Below are 26,070 nucleotides of genomic sequence, written 5' to 3' on the forward strand. Positions count from 1 at the left end.
GCCATATCTTGATTTGTTTCGGTATGATACCGGTATTATTCTTATACTATTTATGTTGTTGTTAAGACGTCAATTCTGGTTATTACCGCAATTATTCGGTTGTTTATTGCCATTATTATTTCCCCTGTTTTGTTGTTGTTGACGATGGCGATGAAATTAATCCACTAGACGTAGCTGCCACCACACGGCAGAACGAAGAACTAAAAACATAATTGAGAGACAGGTGTAGAACACGACGCTGCTGTGCTTTTTGTGTCCAGTTACCCCAAAATAATGATGGTGGCCCAGCCTGAAGGCATTGTTGCTGCTTGTGTCATTACAACCAAGTATTATTGTTGCTTTAATTATCTTTCGGCCCACCGCGTAACCGTTATTAAGTCGACTTCTTGATTACGGCGACTTTGCATAAGAAGTGGCTGATGGTTTGAAGCCCGTTCGGTGATAGTCGGTGCTGTTGCCCTTGAGTTTTGTTGTCGTCCAGATGTAAGCGTGTGTATAAATGATAATAATATAATAATAATAATAATAATAATAATAATAATAATAATTGTGAACTTGCTATTTCAGTTTCACATTTTCAAGCGTTGATATCCGGTAGAGGCTGTCTCTTTTTAATCGTGAATTTATTGCAAGTGTTGTCCCCTTTTGGAGCATTGTTTTTTTAATAGTACTAAGTCGCTCCTTAAGCATGAATTGCTGTTAGTAGTTGCGGTGTTTTAATCAAGAATTTATAATAGTAATTACGGTGTTTTATTCAAGAATCCGTCCATAGTAACTGCGGTGTTTTATTCAAGAATTCGTTACAGTAACTGCGGCGTTTTCATCAAGAATTCGTTATAGTAACTGCGGCGTTTTCATCAAGAATTCGTTATAGTAACTGCGGCGTTTTCATCAAGAATTTTCTATGGTAACTGCGGCGTTTTAATCAGGATCTCCTGATAATAGTTACCCCGATAGTATCGTAGTTGCTCTTGGTTGAGCTGTCATGTCTGGTAGCAGCTGCTAGGTTTTTAGTGTTGATTCCTGTATAGTCATGGCAGCAGGCTTTTCACATGGCGAACTGTTGGCAGAGGACGAAAGACGATCACTTCCGCTTCTGAACGAAAATAAAGCTGAGAACGTGTTAGAAAGATGGCAACGAAATCATCACGTCAGTGCGACGACTGGTATTGAAAATGACGAGAAAGCATGCGACGTTCTCTCTCTCTCTCTCTCTCTCTCTCTCTCTCTCTCTCTCTCTCTCTCTCTCTCTCACTAGATATCGGAGAACACAGTTGAACACAGAGAACATTGGCTGGGAGTAACCCAACGGACGCAATCCGGTACTGATTCTTCTGCATACTGGCGTTAGAAGAGACGAGATTATCTATGCTGAACTTAATATTTTTTTTTCTTTCTTTTTAAAGTCGTACTCAGACTCTGGTCGTCTCCGTTTGGCCCCATTCCTCCGTTCCCGTGATTGGTGGAATTGTCGCAACTTGCAGCTGTTTTGAAGACCTGTCGCTCCGAGTGCGAAGAAAATCTAATAACTTTTCTTCGCGCGCGTAAATTATTTAGCGGGAAACGTTCAAGATGAGAAGCAAAACATGTCATTTTTTATAGATTTCTTTAAAAATGTTTTTCTTTCATTGTCTCGGTTTGAGTTGCATATCATTCACCATAAAAGAAATTAGAAACTTTGATTTGACAGTTTCAAAGGCTATTGAACACATTTGATGAATCATGATAACGGCAGTCAATTATTATCGCTTGAAGACAATGATTCATTACCTTACCTTTTAATCACAAGAACGACGCCCTGCGCATATCCCAGAAGACAAATCATTAATATTTTTTTCTTATTTTCTCTAGAGCAAACTTTCCCTTATTATTTTTAAATAATTATAACCGTTCGCAGCCATGCAGAATATCTCTATATTGCATGTGCATGCAAAACCTGTGCATGAAAGATGTTGCCATTAAAAGCACGAGTGGGTTGTCAATTTAGAAGGAAAACTAGACTAATTAGCTCAGGAAGTCGTTTGGAGATACTTCAGCCAAATTATCTCGGGTCATGTATACGAGAAACATCCAGTTCAGCATTTACTTCCGCGACAATTATGTCGTATCAAGATAACCCACAGGAAGTTTCAAGTGCGTGAGAGAGTATATACTCTCGTGTTTGTCTCTTGCTTGAATAGAAGTAAAGGTTTGAGTTAAATGATGAAGATTGTCTTAAAACTTGCAATATATAGGGTGTCCATAAAGTCCCAGTACCATTACAAGTATTTATTTATTGTAATGGTACTGGGACTTTATAGACACCCTGTATTTGTGTGAAAACTTGCAATATACAGGGTGTCCATAAAGTCCCAGTACCATTACATGTATTTATTTATTTTATTGGTACTGGGACTTTATGGACACCCAGTATATGTGTGAAAACTTGCAATATACAGGGTGTCCATAAAGTCCCAGTGCCATTACAAGTATTTATTAATTTTATTGGTACTGGGATTTTATGGACATCCTGTATATGTGTGAAAACTCGCAATATACAGGGTGTCCATAAAGTCCCAGTGCCATTACAAGTATTTATTTATTGTAATGGTACTGGGATTTTATGGACACCCTGTATATGTGTGAAAACTTGCAATATACAGGGTGTCCATAAAGTCCCAGTGCCATTACAAGTATTTATTTATAGTAATGGTACTGGGACTTTATGGACACCAGGGTATATGTGTGTGTGTATTTAGCCCATGGGTTTTTTCGTGCTTCATCGCGACCCATTTTTGCTTGCTCCAGATCATGAAGGTCTGTGGCAAATTTCCAGTTAAGGTTTTTCTTATAAATAAGATTGGATTTAGACAGATTTTACAGTTTCTCGGTCGTTCTCATAAAAGTGGCTCCAAGCTCCAAATCATATGTTCTGGTGGCCGGTAACTCTAACGGCTCGGTCGATCCCGCAATTGATTTAAAGTTTTTTTTTTCTTTTAACCAAAAATAGCATGACCGAGACAGCTATTTTTAGGGGGGGGGTGTCTTTCGGGGGGAAAGGGTTATTAAGTAACATCTGTTACTTTAAGAATCAGGTGCACATACGCATGCTGAAGAAAATAAAGTATAGCTTTTGTATTATTAGAAGGTAGCGTAACCCTCAGTGTTACATTAGGTTAAGGTTATGATAAGGTTACGTCAGGTCAGGTTAGGTGTTGATTGCAAGCCGAGTGTCGTGTGCAAATGATTGCTGCACATTTTTTGGAGGAACGAATTAATACAATACAAAATATTTTGAAGAACCGTTTAACAAAAAAATATTGGGGAACTAATTAATAAAAAAAAAACATTTGAGGACTTAATTAGTAAAAGATCATTCTATCATCATATATAGGCAGCACCTAAAGAGCTTAGTTTACTTTGATTTGAATAGAGTGAGGACAGAGACAGTGATTAGCTTTGTTTATAAGGAAAATTATAGAAGTAAAATGTGAGTTGTGAAGTATTCTGTAATTTGGGATCGCTTACTAGCGTAAAATCATATATGTCCCGGCGTTTGGCCTTAGGATTAATCCTATCTTTCATTCCAATCCAACATTTATATATAAATATATATATAAAAAAAAATGTCAGTTTAAAAACAAAAATCCTATGAAACTCCGGCACCGTGAAACAGTCACTGGGGAAGTGTGTCAGTTCACGAAACCCAGAAGTTCGTTCATCACGAAGATTAGAAATGATATTAAGAGAGAGAGAGATACGGGTCGATAATTCGTATAGGTGGTGTTTTCGTGGCCCAATCGCCATGACGTTTTAAGAAGAAGAGGAGGAGCAGGAACACGAAGGAAGGAGGAGAAGAAAAAGAAGTCGTCACTCGATGACTTCTGCCTTTCCTCTTCCGTCCTCCTTCGTATATATACGTAGTACTTTGTTCCGTTAGCTCGGGCGCGTATATATCACGCCAAACGGCTGTAATTAACGTCCTGACTGCGAGGAGAGAGAGAGAGAGGAGAGAGAGTATAACGTGTTATGTCTTTAACCTACTTTTCATTGAGGACTCAGGGGATCGAATACTATATATATATATATATATATATATATATATATATATATATATATATATATATATATATATAATATATTATATATATATATATATATATATTTTATATATATATATATATATATATATATATATATATTATATATATATATATAATACATATATATATATATATATATATATATATATATATATATATATATATATATATATATATATATATATATATATATATATATAACATATATATATATATATATATATATATATATATATATATATATATGGTATTTGATCCCTGAGTCCTCAATGAAAAGTATAATTTTTTTCATAATGACATGAATTTTAACTGGATCTTAATGTACGGGTTATTCTACATACATATTTTTATTTATTTACATATTTTGTTTTACACATGTACGAACATGACAAAGGTTAGAAGACAACAGTTACGACAGATATATATATATATATATATATATATATATATATATATATATATATATATATATATATTAGTGATTTATTTACATATTTTTTTTGCATACGTGCGAACATGATGCCCCAGGTTTGAAGACAGCAGTAGTAGTTCAGAGTTGCATTATTATAAAAATGAAAATATAATGGCCTTTACAACTCTACATATCGACTATCGAGAGAAGAAATGGAGGGTTTAATATATATATATATATATATATATATATATATATATATATATATATATATATATATATATCTGTGTGTGTGTGTGTGCTAATCTGTCGTAACTGCCGTCTTCAAACCTGTGTTATCATGATGTTCGTACGTATGTAAAAAGTATGTAAATAAATAAAAGTACGTATGTAGAATAACACGTACATTCAGGTCCCAGTTAAATTCATGTCATTAATAAAAAAAAATAACAATAATAAAGTGAACGAATGCACCAAAGAGCCATTGACTTGGAAAGCAGAATAGAATTCATACTTCACAAAACAAAAAGTATTAACATTATAAAAAATTATTCAAAATAAAATCAACGAAGTAAAATCAACAAAAGCACCTTCCAGGGCATTCACATTAACTAATCTTCATGTTTTTTTTAAGAAGTATTCCTAGTCGTCTCCCTCTTACCTGTCAGTCTCTCACATAATCAGATGTTCACGTCTCCTTAACACTGTGGAAAGGTCGATGCTCCTATTTCATCCTTTTTTTTTTTAAGTCTTCATCTGTTTCCGTTATGATGTCTCTCTTTTATGTATTGTAAATAATTTATCAAGGAATTACTAATTTCCGTTGATGTCGGTTTTCAATCCGTTGTTGTCACTGTTTTGATGTTCTCGTTTGAGACTATTATTCGTATAGTGTTTTCAGTATATATACCGTATTTTATTTATGGAGTCTTGCTTTATTAAGGTCACCATGTCATGTTGTTTTTCACTCGAATGACTTTACAGCAGTTTGCATCCACTTGTTCGTAGTGATGTCACTCAAGTCACGACGTTTAGGTTAACTCAAAAATATTTGCGTGCAAACTGTTTGAATAACGTGTTAATATTAAAACTCAAAACGCTTAATGTATTCGTATAATGCAATTCACTTTCTTGTGGTCTGTCAGGAACAGTCTGTTGAAACGCAAACGTCAAATTGGAGTAAAAAACGATGTGTATATATACAAAAAACTTATCACCGGTGCGAAAGGTTTAGTCGACACCTTTTTCCATTCGTCGTCAAATGTCGAATGAGCTGGTCCAGCTGGAAGACGACGCCTCGGGTTGGAAAACTATAGTCGCTACCGCTTCCCGCTGGATGGACACACACACACACGCACACACACCATTATCGTACTTTTGCGGTCGCGTAAACGAGCCAGCCTGTATTAAAAAAAAAAAAAAAAGAGTAAGTAAAAATCTTGTTGGATTTTGCATGCATAATGCACTAACTTTTTTTTTTTATAATAAAAGAGACCGCTTGGGAGTTTGTTATATAGATTGTATCTTCCTTCGGCCAAGTGTGTGGGGGGAAAGCTGGAGAATGGACCAGTAGGTTACAATCCTGATTTCTTTATTATCTGGTGTTTTAAGTATCCCAAAACAGTTCTCAGTAGGTGAAAGATTCTTATATTCCGCTAATGTAAATTCCATTAAATTCTGTGTATGCAAATAACGAAATAAATTATCTTGGTCAATGTGAATTTCATAAATTATTTGGACTCGTAAATTATTTGTACGCTGCAAAGAATTGTCAGCCACGTTAATGCAATGATCACGTATTTTAAAAAAGATAAAATATCCTCATTTCGGATATTCGATTTTCACTTAATATTTTCCCTGGCAGAGAACAGAAAAATATGCCAAAACGAACCGGATGTGTTAATGCACATCTAGACGTCACGTTTTGATACAATTTCTCCTTGCAGCTTTCTATCCACATTATGATCGGCGACTGAAATCATGGCTTCTCTCACTCTCTCTCATACAAACAGTTTTCAGGGATTCTTTCAGAGTATTTTAGGGAGAAATTTTGTCTTATTTGAAGAACCTAGGCTCCTGAAAACTTTTTTTTTTTTATTTATTTGATTTATGTTATTTTATATTGCCCCTTAGAACACATAACACATTGTACACATTGTAGGAATGTGTCATAGATAACTTTTGATGATTTTGATGAATTCCTGGATAGAGAATCGGCAGAATAAATAAATTTCTGTACAGTTTTATGCAAATAGAGTCCAGCATTTTAAATAATCTCACTGTATGTCACTGAAGTACAAACTAAATGATTAATGATTTTTTTTTCAGGGAAGCATGATGAATTTCCCATGGTGATGCAAAATGAAGATGCTTCTTTGGATAGTCAGACTGAGATGTGCCGTAGACTTACGTCTAAACTGACATGTACTTGAGATAGGTAAGGTACTGTGGTTTTGACTGTAAACGGATTTAAGAGAGAGAGAGAGAGAGAGAGAGAGAGAGAGAGAGAGAGAGAGAGAGAGAGAGAGAGAGAGAGAGAGAGTTGCAAATTTATGACCTTGTCATTTGCCAGCTAGTGCTTAACCTTTCACATTAATTTAAATTCTTATTTCAAATTCAGTTTTATATTTTCCAAATACGAACCTTTTATTTTACCTAAGCCTATAATCTAACCGTAAAAACAAGGCGGACAAATTCAGTTGGGAAAGGAAGTCAGTAATGTGTGGTTAAACCATCTCATTGTATAACTGAGCATTTACCTAAATAGGAAATTTAGTGTTTTACATAATGCGCCAAATAAACGAAAATCTGTCTTGTATATTGTAGGTAAGCCTTAATATTTCCTACGGGAGGACCGGTCAGCAATGCTTTCATGGATTGGCAGTTGCTGGAGACAGAACTGAAAGTTACTCAGTCTTGTAATCTTTTGCCTTGACGAGGCTAATTAGCAATAAATAGGTGCGATCCATAAGTAAAATGAAGGAAATGTTGATTTCAGCTGTAGCGTGGCTGTCTTGGCCACCTAGGTGACCAGACTATTACTTCTAGAGATCACCAAGGTAATGCCTCAATTTTTACGTTATCTTTTCTAGAACAATGATGTCATACATAACCGTTGGCTTCTTAGGTTCAGAAAGAGATACATTACCTTGATTGGATTCTTGTGTATCTCAAAAGAGAAGCAGAGAGATGTAAAGCATGGCTAGTTTCTATGTTTCCAAGTTCCCCTTGATGGCTGTGACCATAGGGAAGATGGTATGGAGGAGTTATGTTATTTGCTTTGGAATTGTTGTGCCTGTGCTGTTAGATTTGTTGTGCTTGTGAGTTTCTGTTGAGTTATTTGTGAGTTGTTGCAGTTTAGGGTTGATTGGTTATCTGTTGTGATTTCTTGGTGTTGTTAGTGGGTGTGTTTGTTGCCTTTTTGTGTTGTTGTTGTGTTAGTGATTGTTTGTGCAGTGGTCTTTTGTTGTGGTTGTGTTTCTTGTTATGTTGTTGAGTTTTGGTGGTTGTGTTCCTTGGTTATTTGCTGTGTTGTTGAGTTGTGGTTGTATTTCTTGGTTGTTGCCTTTGTTGTTGTTAGTCTCAGTAACCTCGACCAACAGACAGCACAGCATAGCCCGGAGTATCTGGAGTTGGGTGAGTACATGTGTTTGTTTGTTTTTTTTTCTTTGTGTGGGTAGGTCAATTCTCCTGCGTGTATTCAGTAGTGTAAAGAGGAAAGTGTGACTGAAGGTGAGTTTGGTAGCTGGATTGATTAGGTTTATGTTGTGGGGGGGAGGGGAGGGGGCGATTTGCCTGCTTGTTTGTTAAGCTTGTGATCCCGCCACATTATATTTTGGCACCCGAACAGGGACTGTTGGTGTGGCAGCTGCAGGGCGATTGGGGTAGTGAGTTGTGTGATTGGTGGAGAAAGTGAGGATGGAACGGTTGAAGGAGATGGAGAGGGAAACTAAGGAATGATTGGAAGTGGAGAATGAGAGGTTAAGGGTCGAGTGTAAGGAGCTGAAGAGCAAGTTAGAGGAAATAAGAGGAATGCTAAGGAGTGCGAAAGTGGAAATGAAAGAAGAGGTGAAAGGAGCGGAAGAGAGAATGGTTGAGAAAATGGACAAAAAATTTGGGGTAATGATGAATGCAGTGCAAGAGATGATGCATGAAATGATGAAGGGATTCGTGGGAGAGGGAGCAGTAGGAGGTAGGCCTACTGGGTCTTGTGACGGGCCAGGAGTGGTAAAGAAAGTGGAAGAGCGAGAGGATGAGAGTACGAGTGACAGAGGCGATTTGGTTGTGATAAGTAAGGGAAAGAAGGGGAAGACACAGGATAAGGAAAAACCTGAGGACAAGAATAAGAAGGGGGCTGAGGAAAAGAAGAAGACTAAGGGAAAGAAGGTTAGTAAGGGTGATGGACAGGGTGAGACTAGGACTGAATACATTGGGGAAAGGGCTGAGAGTGATTTAGATAGCGGTGAGTGGAAACAGGTGGGTAGAAAGAAGAAGGGTAAGAAGAGCGTAGTCAAGAGTATGGACATGAGTATGGAAGTGGATTCGCTGTATTCAGAAGAGAGAAAGAAGGGTTAGAATGGAGGTAGCGAAAGTGAGAGTGAGAATGAGCAGGAAGTACGAGAGGCTGTGTATATGAGAGAGGTACCCCGATGTGCACAATTCGAGGAATATGGTAGTAGGGACATGGGGACTTTTTTTTAAGGAATATGAGAAGTATTGTGAGGCTAAGTATGGGGATAACAAGAGAGTCTGGGCAAGAACATTAGGTAGCTTTTTGATGGGATTTTTGTTGAGTATGTACGGGGTAATGATGAGTGTAGGGAATGTACCATATGAGTGTTAAAGCCAGGATTGTAGAACAGGCAAAGAGGATAAAGAGTAGTGTTAGATATAGGAGAAAGCAAGATTTTGAAGAGGCAAGAATGAATGTTGGTGAGTTGTTGTCGATGTGTGTGTGTAGTTTAGAAACATTAGCCAGGAAAAAGTTTGGGGGCGAAGGGATAAATGAGTCTAAGAGTTAGTGCGAAAGTTGTTGGCGACTGTACCAGAGAGCGTATACGAGTTTATAAGTCTGAAACGTAAGGAGAAAATGCGATGGACAAATGAAAGGTTGACATGGAACGACATTTTAGAAATAGTAGAGGATTACGAGTTAGATAGGTGTATGAAAGAGAGTAGAAGTGTTAGTGTTAGGACTGAAGTAGCTGAGGTTGCGCCAGAGTTTAAGAGCTATAGGGAGGCAGTTTTAGAAGGGCCGAGGCGAATGGCAGAGCGAGTGATTGATAGGAGCGTTAGGGCAAGTAACGTGAGTGTAGTTAGCCCTAAAAGAGATAGAAGTGCGAGTGTTCGAATAGTAGGGTCAGTTAGTTGTGAGCGAGAGCAGCAGCGTTACAGGTGTGGTAAGCCAGGACACAAGAAGAATGACTGTCGGTGGGCTTTAGGAGCGTGTTTCAGGTGTGGGCAAACGTAGCATTTAGTGAGCGAGTGTAATAAAGATAGGGATATTAAATGTTACAGGTGTGGACAGGTAGGGCACATAGCTAGTGGATGTCAGGATACGCGTATGAACATGGTTTATGGCAACTGCAGGAAGAACGGGCATTATGCTAGGATGTGTAAAGAACAGCGTGCGAAATGTGTTGAATGTGGAATGGAAGGTCATGTGGCGGTTCTGTGTAGGTGTAAGAAGATGAGTCAGGCTGGGAATTTGGGAAACTAGGTGTTAAGGGGATTCAGTTGGGTGGGTCCTTTAGTGTCCGGACAGTATGTTCAGGAGAATGTGATGAGTGGAGTGGTTGAAAGTTAATAAATGTGAGCAGAGTATCAGTGAGCAAATGAGTCTGGAAGATCGGCAGCGGGTCTTGGTTGAGTATGGAAGGAAGCGGAAGGTAAGGAAAGGGAATGAAAGGGAGAAACGTAAGCTGCATGATAGAGGGGTTAGTGTTAGGGTAAAAATGGTGGATAAGGCGTGTAATACGGATGATTTTGAGGGGAGGAACGATACATATAGCGTGTGTGGGTTTGAATTGTCAGGGTTTAGTGAAGTTTCACCAGGAAGGGGATCAGGTGGCAAGGATGTGGTTGGCAGTTTGAATGAGTCTCTTCGGGAGTTTGGCAGGAGTGTAACTGAGGTAAGTGATTTGGTGGCAGTTACAAGAGATATTTGGACAAAGAGTTGGAAAGGGTAGACGAGATAGTGAACGGGATTTGGGAGGATGGTAGTGAGGGAGATGGTAATGGGAGTCTGACTGGAAGTGGTCTGGGAGAAGTGGATGATGGTGTAACCAAGTGTGTATGAGGGCCCTCAAACAAGATCCAGGGGGCCTGCATCCGAATATCCGTGGGTGTTGTGAGTGTAAGGAGACGTTGTCAAATGTAACGGGGGAAGAAATATGGAGTTATGGGAGTTCCATTTGACAATGTCCTTGAGGAGAGAGAGAGTGTAATTGGTGGATGGATGGTTAGCGATTGAATTGGCTGTTGGTGAGTTCTGGGTTGTCTGCCGGTGCTGTTGGAGTTATGGTTAGGGTTCTGTGTTTCAGTCAGTCTTTGGTCAATCTTGAGTCAGTCTTTGGTGAGAGCTGGTGATAGTCAGTAGTGTTGGCAGCAGCCTATTGAAGGCATTGGAAGTCGTTATTTGCTTTGGAGTTGTTGTGCCTGTGCTGTTAGATTTGTTGTGCTTGTGAGTTTCTGTTGAGTTATTTGTGAGTTGTTGCATTTTAGGGTTGATTGGTGAGCTGTTGTTATTTCTTGGTGTGGTTAGTGGGTGTGTGTGTTGCCTTTTTGTGTTAGTGATTGTTTGTGCAGTGGTCTTTTGTTGTGGTTGTCTTCCTTGTTTGTTGTTGAGTTTTGGTGGTTGTGTTCCTTGGTTATTTGCTGTGTTGTTGAGTTGTGTTGTATTTCTTGGTTGTTGTTAGTGTCTCAGCGACCTCGACCAACAAACAGCACAGCATAGTCCGGAGTATCTGGAGTTGGGCGAGTACATGTTTGTGTTTTTTTTTTCTTTGTGTGGGTAGGTCAAGTGTCCTGCATGTATTCAGTAGTGTAAAGACGAAAGTGTGACTGAAGGTGAATTTGGTTGCTGGATTGATTAGGTTTATGTGGGAACGATTTGCCTGCTTGTTTTTTAAGCTTGTGATCCTGCCACAATGTCATATTTGTAAAAACTAAGGAATCCACTAGAATTAACCATGATTCAGGGAGATATAATGAATCTCTATGTTTCCTTGCGATTAATAGTACTTATCACTGGAAGTCAGACATTGCTGACTGAGAAAAAATAGTGTAATGTCATTTTTGTTGGAGGTTTAATGTTTATTAAAAAGAGAAGTCCAGTATCTGGACTGAGTTTCAATAGATTGTACATGGAGCTCAGAAAGTTAACTGAAAAATATATAGTGATTTATTTACTTGAAGAAGCCTCTTAGCAGAGTTTTCAATGGACTTTAGGAAGGCTCTTTAGATGTAACTTTAGGAAGGCTCTTTAGATGTAAAAGTCCCATTTAGGTTTAGGATTAAAGAAACCTTACCCTCATTTTGCAGAATGGAGCCTTTGAACTCCATCAGGAAGTTAAGAACATTAGCTGTTAAGAAAAGGGGGTTTGAATGAAGTATACCCCTTGTATGACATCAGGAATACTATGGACTTAGCCTGGTTTACTGGTACTTAGTCTCTTGGTGTACTGGTCCTGTACATCATAAGTGAGAAGGTCCCGACATTGGAGGTGCTTCTTGAGAGCTTTCATGTCTAAATTTCAGCACATTCAACTTCTGAAGGAATCACTGGCAGTGTGAGTGGAACTGTGACCAGTGGATATTTGATTTCCAGATTAATAAAGTCATAAGGTCCAGAAACTTAATTTGAACCAAGGACAGAAGTGGCTGGATACCATGATTGTTATTTATTTATATTTTTTTAAGAGTTGTAGGCATTCAGATTACACAGTATCTCACAAATCATACAGGTCACCTATTCTTGTCCTGTAGTATTTTGGGTACTTGTTGAGATTATCAAAGTAGAAGGACCTTACTTTCCAAAAGCATGTGGTAGATATCCTGCTGCATTAATATTTCGAGGATGATGACAGTTTCATTAACTTGAGGTATTTGGCACTTCCATTGTAATGGCTTGGCTAGCACATTAGGAGTGCAATAGCATCCTTCACACACAGGATCTAAAAGGTAGTTAATGCCTCATTGCTAAACAGGCATAAACAAGCAGCTACATGAAACTTGCAGTGTGATCATATTAATGGTACTCTTGTGTTCAGCAGGCTCCGAGTTGCTGAATCCTATTTCTTATTTCAAGAGGTGGGATTAAAAATAAATTTCCAGTAACTACTCTTGTTCACTGTCCATTTTTTATCCTGTTCCACTCAGGTATAAACAAAAGAAAAGATTTGTCACTCAATTTATTTGTTAAAATTGCAGTAATCAAATACAAGGAAATACTTTTTTTCACCAATATTTAATAAGATTTGTTAGATAAAAGATGTCTCTTACTTTCAACTCTGAACAGCCCAGCTTGGTCCCTGAAAAATAAAAGATTATTTTCATTAACATTTTGTGAAGTTAAACTGTTACCAATGGTTAGTTATAAATACTGAATAATTCACTTAATTTTCCTAAAATTTATCCCCTTGATTCATAATTTGACGCTTCTAAGATAATTTTCTCATGCAATATATCAAAAGAACTGTTACAATATGAAATGAGAACTGATTGTAATTGTAATTGCACTTAATGCCTGGTTATTGACACTGCTAAATATAGCATTATTTGTTTCCTGTGTGAATCTTTTGATACTTTCAATTAATCATTACATAAAAGGAAATTGAGAAATAAAGGTTAGCTACACATAATATTAAGGTGCATCCAGGCTGAAATACATGTGTTAAACACACAACTCATTGCATCCATATTGGAAACAATAACAAAACAAATCAATGACTTGACTTATTGGTAGTTCTGTATTTCATACGATTATTCTGTATTTGCCAAAGGCTTGTTTTCCATATCCAGTTGTTAATTTATTTTCAACTTTGTGATGTGATAATTTGCTCTCATGTTAATGATATTTTACTGTAGTGTGAATGACCTTATCTAACCCGAGACTTAAAAACTGTACACAATTCACATTCTAAATATTGCAGGTTCAAGAACAGTCCAAGTATTTAATGTGTAATTGCTGTGTCTGTAAGGCTTCAGAGAAGTATAAATTTGTACTATTGCATTACCGAAAATATCCACTCACAAGAAAACAGATGGTGAAACTTAAAAACCATTTTACACTTACAATGCACTGTTCAGTTTGCCTCATTATGGTGTCATTACAGTGTATGTAAAATACAAGTGAAAAATATAATTTTAATTATCGGTGGTTCCCATAAAAAGGAAACCACAATATTTTGCAAAGTTGTAAGAGTGGCTTGGACTGTATTTTTATTTACATGGGAAGCAACATTATTGTTGGAAATTCTAAATTTCTTTATTTGTATTGCTAATTGTCATTATCATGTGAATGTCTTTATTTGCATGTGAAGGAACATTGTTGTTGGAAATATTAAAATTTCTTTATTTGTATTACTAGTAGTCATTATCATGTGAATATATTTAAGTTTAAGCTAGATAATCAAGAATACTGTACTTATTTTACATATGTAATGTGACAAGACCAGTTTTCAGTTAGTGGATAACACTTTAAACTTGAATTGTGGGGGGCAGTAACAATATCTATACCAATTAAAAGAAGAAAGGAATCTTCTGTTATCTGTGACACCAAGGGTTTTAGTCCTGGTATATAGCCTACCAATGATGCTACTACCAACATGTAGGACTAAGCCAGAGCTAGAGGACTTGCCAATAGCAGATATGGAACGATGTGATCGAGAAGCCTACAGCCTAGGTAGGTTACACAAACCTGATCAAATATATACATTGGTTTAATTACTTATATGAAAGGGGATTTACTTGTCATCCTTTATATTTTAAATTATATGACTACACAGAGAACATTCATGTTTGCTTAAGTATGTAGTCGTGTTGACCACATACTTATATCAACTGCATATTTGTTATGAGCAAGGCTGTGATCCCAATTTTTACTGACTACACAGAGAATATTCATGTGTGCTTAAGTATGTAGTCGTGTTGACTACATACTTAAGCACACATGAATATTCTGTGTGTAGTCAGTAAAAACTGGGATCAAAGCATTGTTCATCAAAAATATACAGTTACATATTAAGACCCTTTCCTTAGATATTTTTAGAAATGCTCTACTCCTGATGAATAGGTGAGATAAATACATGGGGTTGGGATTTCTGTTAAGTCATAACTGGTTCTGTCTTATAACTTAAAATATAAAGGAAGACAAGTAAATGCCCTTTCATATAAGTAATCAAATCAATGCATATGTTTGATCAGGTTTATGTAACCTACCTAGGCTGAAGACTTCTTGATCACACTGTTCCATATCTGCTATTGGTAAGAGTCCTCTAGCTCTGGCTTAGTCCTACATGTTGGTAGTAGCATCATTGGTAGGCTATATACCAAGACTAAAAACCATTGGTGTCACAAATAACGGAAGATTCCTGCTCAAAATCCTCCAATACTATCAGCGGGAGTTATCTTTCTGGCTTAGTCCTACATGTTGGTATAGTATCATTGGTAGGCTATATACCAGGACTAAAACCATTGGTGTCACAGATAACAGAAGATTCCTGCTCAAAATCCTCCAACACTATCAGCGGGAGTTATCTATCTTCTAAGCCATTCACAAAATTAATTTACTGGGTGCCATTAAAAAAATTAATTTACTGGGTTAGGTGGAATAAATTTTGCTTTTTAATTCTTGTTAAAACTGAGTCTGTCTAAAACTACTTACTGACAACCTAATAAAAACTTTTCTTAATATTCTCTACACATACTTTAGTGTAAATATCTCTTGTCTTCATGACCCACGTTTGTTCTATCGTCATGAAGTAAAAATATAACCAGTGAATTACAAAGGATATTTTAATTTTCCTAACCTTGTAATATTTTAATAGAACAAGGATAAACCTCACAGAGGCTAAACTGTAATAAGAGGATTAGACTGACAAGCTTCAGCTTTGAGGTTATCCATTCTTAAAATTAATAGAGTAAAATATAATGTAATGAACTAAAACATGCCACTTGGGGAAAACAATAAAGATTAACATGCTCTGATAAATTATGAGGAGTGCAAAACACAAATTTAAGCTTGTCTATACATTTATATAGATGCCAAAGAACTAAAGATCAATTCTGGTCTGAGACTGATTCACTTTCAACATACTTGGGTATTTAATATAAATGCATTTTAAATTTCACTTCTTGAAAAAATTTACTGTAATTAATAAAAGTAAAAAATTAAGCATGGAATATAATAAAATACAAACTGAAAAATCATTGACAAAATACTTTTCAAAAAATTACAGAACACAAAATATTCAACAGCCATACTACCAACTAAGCCATAATACACACATTTCCAGTCAATAGCCACTGCCAAAGCCATAACAATTTCCTCCTAATCCTAGGAACAGACGTCAATTCATCTCGCAACAATTCTCTGCACTAGTCGAGCAATAACTGCACTAGTCAACTAATAGTTACAGCAAAACCCTCATGTATAGTGAAAATCTATAAATTAATTTACTAAACATACTTCATGTAGGAGAGGACACAAATTAATGAAAATTATGAATTGCTGCTTCAAGCAGAATAAATAACTAAAAAAAAATGAATACTTTTTACATTGATGAGGATTCCATCAATTAAGTAATGTCATACATCTCTTGCTAAGCACTATTTACACTCATGATTCTCAACCATTAAATGCCTAACTTTTATTCATCCTTAAAAAATACATTACAACCAAAATTTAATGCATAAACTGATTCCAAGTATTGAAAATTATTTTCTTCAAACAAAAGTGAAGACAACCTGTAGGACTCGGGATCATAAATTGCACCTACCTCGTTGTACCTAGCAGTAGCTTTCTTCTCAACATTGATGGCAAGCATTTGTGTCCTGAAACTTAGGGTTTTTGTCTTTTCTATCAACTGCTGATAAGGCGATACTGCTTGTGTACCCATAACTACGTGGCCTTGCTGGGAATCTATCTTTGCATCTAATTTGGCTTGCCGAATGAGATTCACAATCCATCGTTCAGCATCCTTGGGGGTCATGTTCAACTTCTCAGCCAACATACTGTTAAAAAAATTTGAGGGCATATGAGGCAAAATAAACCTTCAGTTACATCAGTCATAAGGAAATGATATTGTCATGATACAATAAAGTTTTATACATACTTACCTGGCAGATATATACTTAGCTATAGACTCCGTCGTCCCCGACAGAAATTCGAATTTCGCGGCACACGCTACAGGTAGGTCAGGTGATCTACCGCCACTGCTGCTGGGTGGCAGAACTAGGAACCATCCCATTTTCTAAAACAGATTTGCTCTTCCACCTGTCTCCTGAGGGGAGGCTGGGTGGGCCATTTAATAGTATATATCTGCCAGGTAAGTATGTATAAAACTTTATTGTATCATGACAATATCATTTTTATACATTCAACTTCCCTGGCAGATATATACTTAGCTGATTGGCACCTTTGGCGGAGGGTAAGAGACAGCTAATTTACTGAATAGAACAAGGGAAACGCAACATATACGTTATAGGTAACAAAAATATAAGAAACCTTGGTTCCTACTGTGTCGGCGAAAGACTTCATGGCTACTGCCTAGGAGCTTACATTGCCTCAAGAGCCTCAGCGAGGTAGTGACCTCATGCTAAGAATTCTTGATGGTCTGTCGATGGGGTCTTATCCACTTACTCGATAGAACCAAAGGATCTTTGTCAATGGGGTCCTATCCACTTACATGACAAAACACCTTGCCATATGGCATCATTAAGGAGCATAACACCGATCCCGATCACCTGATCCTAATACCGGGTTAGTACTACGATTGAAAGGAGTTATCCCCCCAACATCCTTTCAAAACTACCATAAAAAACTCAAAACCAAACAATCTTTTAGTTAAAAACAATATTATTTAAGGATCAGTACCAGCTCCCTGTCCAGCACGGTATCCGCTGATACATAAGGTCCAAGAGAAAAACACTTTTCATAAGTCACACTGACGTCTTTTAAGTAGTGGGAGGCAAATACCGAGTTGCATCTCCAATATGTTGCTGCTAATATGTCTTTCATTGACATATTTCTATTAAAGGCTAGGGAAGTTGCAATTGCACGGACTTTGTGTGCTCTAACCCTAAGCAGCTTAAATGTTTCCTCTTCGACATTTGCCTCTTCGGGTTCCTTACCGCGCACCATAGGCTCTGATTACAACCTTGAAGTTGACTCTTTCTCTTCAGATAAAACTTCAGTGCTCTGACCGGACAGAGAGACCGTTCTGTTTCTCTACCCACAAGGGGAGAGAGGCCCTTGATTTCAAAACTTCTGGGCCAAGGCTTAGAAGGATTCTCATTCTTGCCCAAAAACAAAGGTTGGAAAGAGACAACAGCAGAATCTCCTCTAAAACCTACCCGAGAGTCTAATGCATGTATCTCACTGACCCTCTTGGCCGTCGCGAGGGTCAAGAGAAAAATGCACTTCCTCGAGAGGTCCCTAAAGGATGCCTTATCAGGTGGTTCGAAAGTATTCGAAGAGAGAAACTGGAGGACCACATCTAGGTTCCAACTTGGAGTGATAAAGGATTTAGACTTTGTAGTACCAAAGGATCTTATCAAATCATGGAGATCCTTATTGTCTTTTATGTTAAGGCCCCTGTTTCTAAATACAGCCGAGAGCATACTTCTATAACCTTTTATGGTAGAAACAGCTAAACGTGATTCCTCTCTAAGGAAGATAAGGAAATCAGCAATTTCGGTCACAGAGGTATCGGAAGAGGACAGCTTCTTTGACCTACACCATCTACGGAAGACTTCCCACTTCGATTGATAGACCCGCAGAGTAGAGGACCTGCGGGCTCTGGCAATTGCGCTTGCAGCTTTTCGCGAAAAGCCTCTCGCTCTGACAAGTCTTTCGATAGTCGAAAGGCAGTCAGGGAGAGAGCGTGGATGTTTCCGTGATATCTCTCGAAGTGGGGTTGTTTGAGCAGATCTGTCCTCATGGGAAGAGATCTGGGGAAGTCCACCGTCCATTCCAGTACCTCTGTGAACCAATCTCGAGCGGGCCAATTTGGGGCGATTAGAGTCAGTTTCGTCGCCTCCGAGGAACGGAACTTTCTTAACACTTCCCCCAGAATCTTGAACGGGGGAAAAGCGTAGGCATCTATGCCCGACCAGTCCATGAGAAAAGCATCTATCGCTATTGCTCTTGGATCTTCTACAATGGAGCAAAAGTTTTCTATCCTTCTGGAGAGAAACGTGGCGAACAGGTCTATCTGAGGCTTCCCCCAGAGAGACCAGAGCTTTCAGCAGACTTCGGAGTGTAGGGTCCACTCTGTTGGAAGGACCTGGTTCTTCCTGCTGAGTCTGTCTGCTCTGACATTTTTTGTCCCTTGTACAAACCTCGTCAGCAATACAGTGCCTTGTTCCTCTGCCCATATCAAGAGGTCTCTCGCTATCTTGTATAGTGTAAGCGAGTGAGTCCCCCCCTGTTTTCGGATGTAAGCCAGAGCCGTGGTATTGTCCGAATTTACCTGGACTACCACGCCTCTGACCTCCGACTCGAAGTATTTCAAGGCTAGATGAACTGCCTTAAGTTCTTTTACATTTATATGCCAGGACACCTGTTCTCCTGTCCAGGTTCCTGACACTTCCTTCTTTCCTAGAGTTGCTCCCCATCCCGTTTGCGAGGCGTCGGAAAACAACACTAGGAGAGGGTTCCGAATCGCAAGGGATATGCCTTCGTTCTTCTGAAGCGGGGTTAACCACCACCTCAGGTCTAATTTTATTTCTTGAAGAATGGGAAACTGATCCGAAAGATCCCCTTTCTTTCTGTCCCACATTCTTTGCAGGTAAAATTGCAGGTGTCTCAGATTGAGCCTCCCTAGGGAAACGAACTGCTTCAGCGACGAAAGGGTGCCCAGAAGACTTAACCATTCCCTCGCTGAGCTTCGTTCTTTCCCTAAGAAGTTTGATATTTTCTCCAAGCCTCGAGCAATTCTGTCTTGCGATGGAAATGCTCGAAAACCCCGAGAATCCATCTGAATCCCCAGATAGACAATGTCTTGGCTGGGGACCATCTGAGACTTCTCGAGGTTCACGAGCAGTCCGAGTGAGCGAACGAGATTCAACGTCGTTTCTAAGTCCTCCAAACATTGTTGTTTTGACTTGGCCCTTATTAGCCAGTCGTCCAGATAGAGGGATATGTTCACCCCCTCCAGATGAAGCCACCGTGCTACGTTCCTCATAAGGTTGGTGAACACTTGAGGAGCCGTAGACAGGCCGAAGCACATGGCCCCCCTGAATTGAAAGACCCTTCCCTGCATCATGAATCGTAGATATTTCCTCGATGACGGATGAAGAGGGACGTGAAAATATGCGTCTTGTAGATCCAAGGAGGCCATCCAATCTCCTGGACGCAGAGCCGCTAGCACCGATTTGGATGTTTCCATAGAGAACTTCTGTTTCTCTACGAATCGGTTCAGTGCGCTCACATCCAGGACAGGTCTCCACCCTCCCGAGGCTTTCGGAACTAGGAACAGTCGATTGTAAAAGCCCTGAGAGTGTGGATCCGGTACTAATTCTATGGCCTCCTTGTCCAACATTTGTTCTACTAATTGCAGAAGGATCTTCCTCTTGACAGGGTCCGCGTACTTCGCCGACAGTTCTCTCGGAATAGACGTCAAGGGAGGTCTGTCCCTGAAGGGGATGAGATATCCTCTCCTCACAATTGAGAGGGACCAGTTGTCCGCCCCTCTCGACGTCCATTCTTCTGCAAAATTCAGTAGTCTGGCGCCTACTGGTGTTTGGAGGACTTGAGGTTCATTTGCTTTTCTTGGTAGGTCTAAAGGCAGAAGCCCTACCTCTTCTTTCTGCTCCTCTCTTCTTAAAGGAGGATCTCGAAGATGAACTCCCTCGAAAGGGCGGCTTCGGGACCCGTGTCTCCCCTTCGTGCAGGAACAGCTGTCTTCGGCCTTTTGGTTGATTGAACAGAAGGTCCTGTGTCGCCTTCTCGGTAAGTGAGTGAGAAATATCTTTCACTAACTGAGAAGGGATAAGCTGGTTAGACAGAGGAGCGTACAGAAGGGACGACCTCTTTGCCGGAGAGACAGCTTTCGTAAGAAAAGAACTGAATACAGTTCTCTTCTTAAGTATTCCCGCCCCGAAAAGGGAGGCCACTTCTCCCGATCCGTCTTGCACTGCTTTATCCATACAAGTCAAAATACTATTAAGGATATCGGGGCTCAGTTGTTCATTGTCTTGTGTCCTCTTGGCCATCACCCCAAGGGACCAGTCCAGAAAGTTGAAAACTTCCAAGACATGGAACAATCCCTTGAGGAGATGGTCCATTTCAGACATTCCCCAAGTTGTCTTGGCTGAAGAAAGAGAGCGTCTCCTTGACGCGTCCACCAGCGTTGAGAAATCTGCCTCTGCAGTCGCTGGGAGGGCGAGTCCCATTGCTTCGCCTGTCTCATACCAGATACCCCTCCTCCCAGAAAGTCTGGAGGGAGGGCAGGAGGTAAAGACAGTCTTTCCCGCCACCTTCTTGGAGTTAAGACAATTTCCAAAAGACTGCAAAGCCTTCTTCATGGAAATTGTCGGCCGCATCTTCAAGAAGGAGGACGACTTTGCGGTTTTTCGCGCTCGTGAACAAGCAGACCGAGGAGAAGGAGGAGCGGCAGGACTCAATGAATCTCCAAATTCTTGGAGTAAAAGCGCAGCCAACGCTTTGTAGTCTGATAGTCCCGCCGCTTTTTGATCTTCGGTGTCAGAGACATCTTCTAATGCAAGTTCCACCGGAGAATCATTATTAGCCGAGGGAGAACGTCTCTTCTCGCAAGGTGAAGGACTCTTCGCAGGATCAACTGCTTCCCGACAAGGTCGACGGCCGCCTGTGCGACATCTTGTGTCCCTGTCGGGAGAATGCCAATCCTGAGAAAAAACCCGATAATCATCTAAGCCCTCCTGACAAGAATGACGGCCGCCTGTGCGACATTTTGCATTCTTCTCAGGAGACAGCTGAGCTTGCGGCAGATTTTCACCAGAAACGGACATATCGTGAACAGGACGACGGCCGCCTGTGCGACGTCTTTCGTCTCTGTCCAGAGAAATCCGTTCCTGGTCCAAATCATAAAGAGACGCTTCCTGGTTGATTTCTCCGTATTGTTCTTTTGAAGAAAATCTTTCAATGCGCTTGGACGTATCTGTCCGTCTCGGACTGTGTCGTCTGTCCGAGCTGTCCACATATGGAACTTGGCGCTTGGCTGGTGTCATTCCAGTACAACACTTCTGCCTGTCCGTCTTGTCCGCTTCTGGCTCCTGGCGCCCGGACGGAGTTGCCTGCGCACGACGTTTTTTCCTATCCAGGCTGTCCGCCTTGCCACGGCTGTCCGCGGTAGGCAGGCATCGCTTGAACCTAGTTGTCCGCATAGGACATATCTGCCTGTCCGCTTCTGGCGAATGGTGTCTGGTTGGCGCCGTCCGCGTAGGACACTTTTTCCCGTCCGAGTAGTCCAATTCTGGCGCCGAGCGCCTGGGTGGTTCTGTCCGACTCGGACACTCTTCGTCATTGTCCGTATGTTGCGTCTCAATTCTATGAGTTTTCATCCTTCTTTCTTTATTCCTCTCTGTACTCGTACGAGGAGTAGAGGAGATAAGTCTGGAGTCCGGAACGCCCTTCGGACGAGATCTCTTAACCGGAAGAAAATCGTCCTTTTTTCTCGGGAGGTCTTTTCTCAATACTCCTACTAAAGAGGAAATCTGCTCCTCCATTTTATGTAGGATGTCCGTCGCTGTTTCTTCCTTCTCTTTGTCATGAATAGGAGAATGCGCTCTGGAAGGTGTAGGAGATCGAGATATTGTCCTTTTGGCTCTTTTCCTCTCGTAGGGAGAATCGTCCGGAAAACGTTCCGGGCTCGAGTCCAACGTCGGAGCTTTCCAACTCCTCTTGATCGGACGCGACAATTCGTCTGAAGTCCATCCACTTCTTCGAGGAGACGAATCGGATGACGAAAAGCACTCTTTCAGGATGTCTTTCCAATGGCGATCCTTGGCAGTCTGGGACGCTACAGATTCTGCCGAGGGGACGCCTGACCGGTGGGGATTCTCCGTAACCTCCGTACGACTGTCGACATTCCTTCTCCTCTGGGCCTGGGAGCTTGGAAGAGGTCTAGGTCTGGGAGCGAGACAGAGCCGATCAGACGCACCCTCCACTACACTGGGGACACTTATGTCACTTTTCCACATTCTTACCTTTAAGAGCTTGCATTTCAAGCTCCATCCTTCTTAATGCGGTCTTCAGATTTGCAATCTCCGTAGCAGAACTTGCAACATCTGCTACGGGAGAGGTTGATACTGCATGTGAGGAAGCAATTACTTGGGGGTTAGTTATACTAACTGGCTCGTTAGAGCGTGATCTACTCATACTTCTAGAGACAGCCTTTCTAACCCTATCTCTCTCTAGTTTCCTTAAGTAGGAATCTAGTTTCTTCCATCCTTCCTCATCCATATTCACACATTCATCACACGTATTATTTCTCGTGCATTCATATCCCCTACACTTCTTGCATACCTTGTGAGGATCTAACGACACTTTCGGTAACCTCACCAAACAACCCTCATTCATACATCTTCTAACTTCGCAGCTAGAATCAGACATTTTTGAGCAAAATCCAAAGCCAAAATCCAAAAAACGTTCCACAAAAGCGTATGCCAAACCACAGATCCAAATACGTCACCAAAAAGACAGTCCAGAAGATCAACGGCGATGAAAAACGAAATCCAAGTCAGGAGGTAACAACAACGATGTTATGGCTACCCTCGACAGAGCAAATCTGTTTTAGAAAATGGGATGGTTCCTAGTTCTGCCACCCAGCAGCAGTGGCGGTAGATCACCTGACCTACCTGTAGCGTGTGCCGCGAAATTCGAATTTCTGTCGGGGACGACGGAGTCTATAGCTAAGTATATATCTGCCAGGGAAGTTGAATGTATAAAAATATAAATTACTAAGGATTTAGATGACCACAGAGATAAAGGCACAGTACTCTAATGAAAAATCATCTTAAATCTTCAACTTGAACACAAGGTCTAAAAAAAAAAATGCACTTACTTTATACTGATACACTGATGGATCCTGCAGAACAACTCAAAGATCATCAACCTGGCATTTTCAATGAAGTCATTTTGACATGCTACCAAGAAGAAATCATTTTCTAAAACTGTTGCACACTGCTGTAGTTTTTCCTGGGCTGCATCAAAGTCAAAATCAACATACAGATGGGCCAAGAACTCAGTGATTGGATCTTTGTAAGTGTAATTCTCTTGCTGAATGACCCGAACCAAGTCCTGTAAAATAAATGAATAAATAAATAAATCTGAATTAGACCTGAAAGTGAAAAACTATATAAAAAAAAAATGCCTTTACATAGTGACCTGCATCGACAGTATTATTATAATATGTGGTTAGTACTTGTGGTTTTACAGATTACAAACTCTACCTTTCCTCTAAGCAATGACCCATATTCTTATATGCATAGCAACGAAGGCTATGCAATGAACTACACCAAGAAAGACAAGCAATTAATTTATAAATTGAGTTACTGTACGTCTCATTCACTGATGTTACTATGACCAAGTAAGAACAAAATTCAAGTAATCTCACCTTCATAGCAGCCCTTCTGCTGTTCTTGTTTATAACAACTGCAGTTGCCAAATATCTCAAAACATGAGGACACATAGTCTGAAGAGCATTCAAATATGGCTGCTGGTACAAAAACATCTCGATGATCAATTCCCGCCCTGTCAAGATTAACAAAGATAATTACAAATAGCAGATGCACCCCACAGTGAGAGTATTTCTTTCATATATCAACAATATAGTGGTATATATAAATAATCAGGAGATAACAGTGTTCTATTCAAAAGATCATGTTGGTTAACCCTTTAAAATTATATAAATATTCACTTCACCTTTGTTATGATTGAAGAATACAAAAAGAGACCAGTGAATAAGCCAAGTACGTTGCTGAAGTGCTTGCAGGGGAGAGGTGGTGAGATTGCTCTCAATGAATTCCTTCAAACGATTCAGGTCCTCGAGAGCATTTTCCCAATTCTGCGTCAAAATTTCAGAAGCCAACTTTCCCCATAAACCATTCAGAAAGTTCTGGAAAAGAAAAGAAAAAAAAAAAAACTTATTGTGATAAATGTACCTATCAATGAATCAAATAAATAAGGGTCCCATGTCCAGTTTCATATGTATTTATAGCATTATCAACTTCACTTTGTCCTACCCGTCACTGCATGAACCTCAAAGTACTACTGTAATGCCTTTCTGTAATGTTAAATCTGCATTTATACTGATCTCTTTTCCTCCTCTCCTAGGAATTCTATTCGTGATTTTCTTTTTGATTAGTATCCTGTCTATTTACACACTTTACTTATATGGGCCTATATCTACCTAATTACTATACAGGTATTCTACCACGGATTCATTACACAAACATCACTTCATTCAACTTGACCACTGAGTTTATCTAAGATAACTTGCAAAATGATATTATATCTTATTATTATAGCTAAGATAAACTTGCAAAATGAAAATGATATTGTAATGATACAATTAAGTTTGTTCATACTTACCTGGCAGATATATATATAGCTGTATTTTTTCCGAATCCGACAGAAATTTAAACACTTACGACACACGCAGTGGGAGTCAGGTGGTTAGTACCCATTCCCGCCGCTGGGAGGCGGGTATCAGGAATCATTCCCATTTTCTATTCATAATTTTTTATTTCCACTGTCTCCTGAGGGGAGGTGGGTGGGTACTTGATTATTATATATCTGCCAGGTAAGTATGAACAAACTTAATTGTATCATTACAATATCATTTTGTTCATGAAACTTACCTGTCAGATATATATATAGCTGAATCCCACCTTTGGTGGTGGGAGTAGACAGAATAGAAGATTTTAGGAAAACATATATATGCAGATAATTGATATCTTGATTCCTTACCTGTTAGCATAGCTGACTTCGTGGTTACTGCCGCGTAAGTCTGCTTGTGCTACTAGAGTTGCCAGCGAGGTAGAGACCTATATAGCTGGTGCACTCCAGATGATCTGTCAACAGGGGCGAGACCACGACGTGACTAGACCATTGACCATACAAATGAGGGCAACGAAGTAAAAACCAAACCACCTGGCGTAGCCTACCAAAAGTATCCCACATAGACTAAGCTAATGGAAGGGAGATCCGCCGCAGGCGGTCAACCCCACAACCATAACACAAGTTAAAAACTCCCCTAAACCATTAAAGGATAGGATGAGCGCTACCTCCTGCCCCCAAAACAGTGTCTGCAGCGACGTATGGTCCGAGCGAGTAACAATTTTCGTATGTTGCTTTTCACCTCCCGCAGG

At 39.7% G+C, this 26,070-nt stretch overlaps 2 protein-coding genes and 1 long non-coding RNA gene across 3 annotated transcripts in view; 1 reads left to right on the plus strand and 2 right to left on the minus strand.

The window, feature by feature from the left end:
- Positions 1-5,853, minus strand: part of LOC135205987 (mucin-3B-like) — a 45,003-nt gene extending 39,150 nt beyond the window's left edge. Inside the window, exon 1 of the mRNA XM_064237157.1 lies at positions 5,156-5,853. The gene's annotated coding sequence lies outside the window, so the exon portion shown is untranslated. The remainder of the gene's footprint in view (positions 1-5,155) is intronic.
- Positions 1-14,902, plus strand: part of LOC135206100 (uncharacterized) — a 120,408-nt gene extending 105,506 nt beyond the window's left edge. The window contains exons 3-4 of the long non-coding RNA XR_010312677.1: positions 6,823-6,931; positions 13,647-14,902. This is a non-coding gene — a long non-coding RNA (uncharacterized LOC135206100). The remainder of the gene's footprint in view (positions 1-6,822; positions 6,932-13,646) is intronic.
- Positions 12,893-26,070, minus strand: part of LOC135206094 (eukaryotic translation initiation factor 3 subunit E-B-like) — a 54,657-nt gene continuing 41,479 nt past the window's right edge. The window contains exons 5-9 of the mRNA XM_064237322.1: positions 24,623-24,815; positions 24,315-24,451; positions 23,763-23,998; positions 16,494-16,728; positions 12,893-13,025 (exon numbers count right to left, since the gene is read on the minus strand). Of these exons, the coding sequence (XP_064093392.1) occupies positions 12,999-13,025; positions 16,494-16,728; positions 23,763-23,998; positions 24,315-24,451; positions 24,623-24,815 (828 nt within the window). The 3' untranslated portion in view covers positions 12,893-12,998. The remainder of the gene's footprint in view (positions 13,026-16,493; positions 16,729-23,762; positions 23,999-24,314; positions 24,452-24,622; positions 24,816-26,070) is intronic.

The sequence above is a fragment of the Macrobrachium nipponense genome, chromosome 29, assembly GCF_015104395.2.
Source record: "Macrobrachium nipponense isolate FS-2020 chromosome 29, ASM1510439v2, whole genome shotgun sequence".
Taxonomy (NCBI): Eukaryota; Metazoa; Arthropoda; class Malacostraca; order Decapoda; family Palaemonidae; genus Macrobrachium; species Macrobrachium nipponense.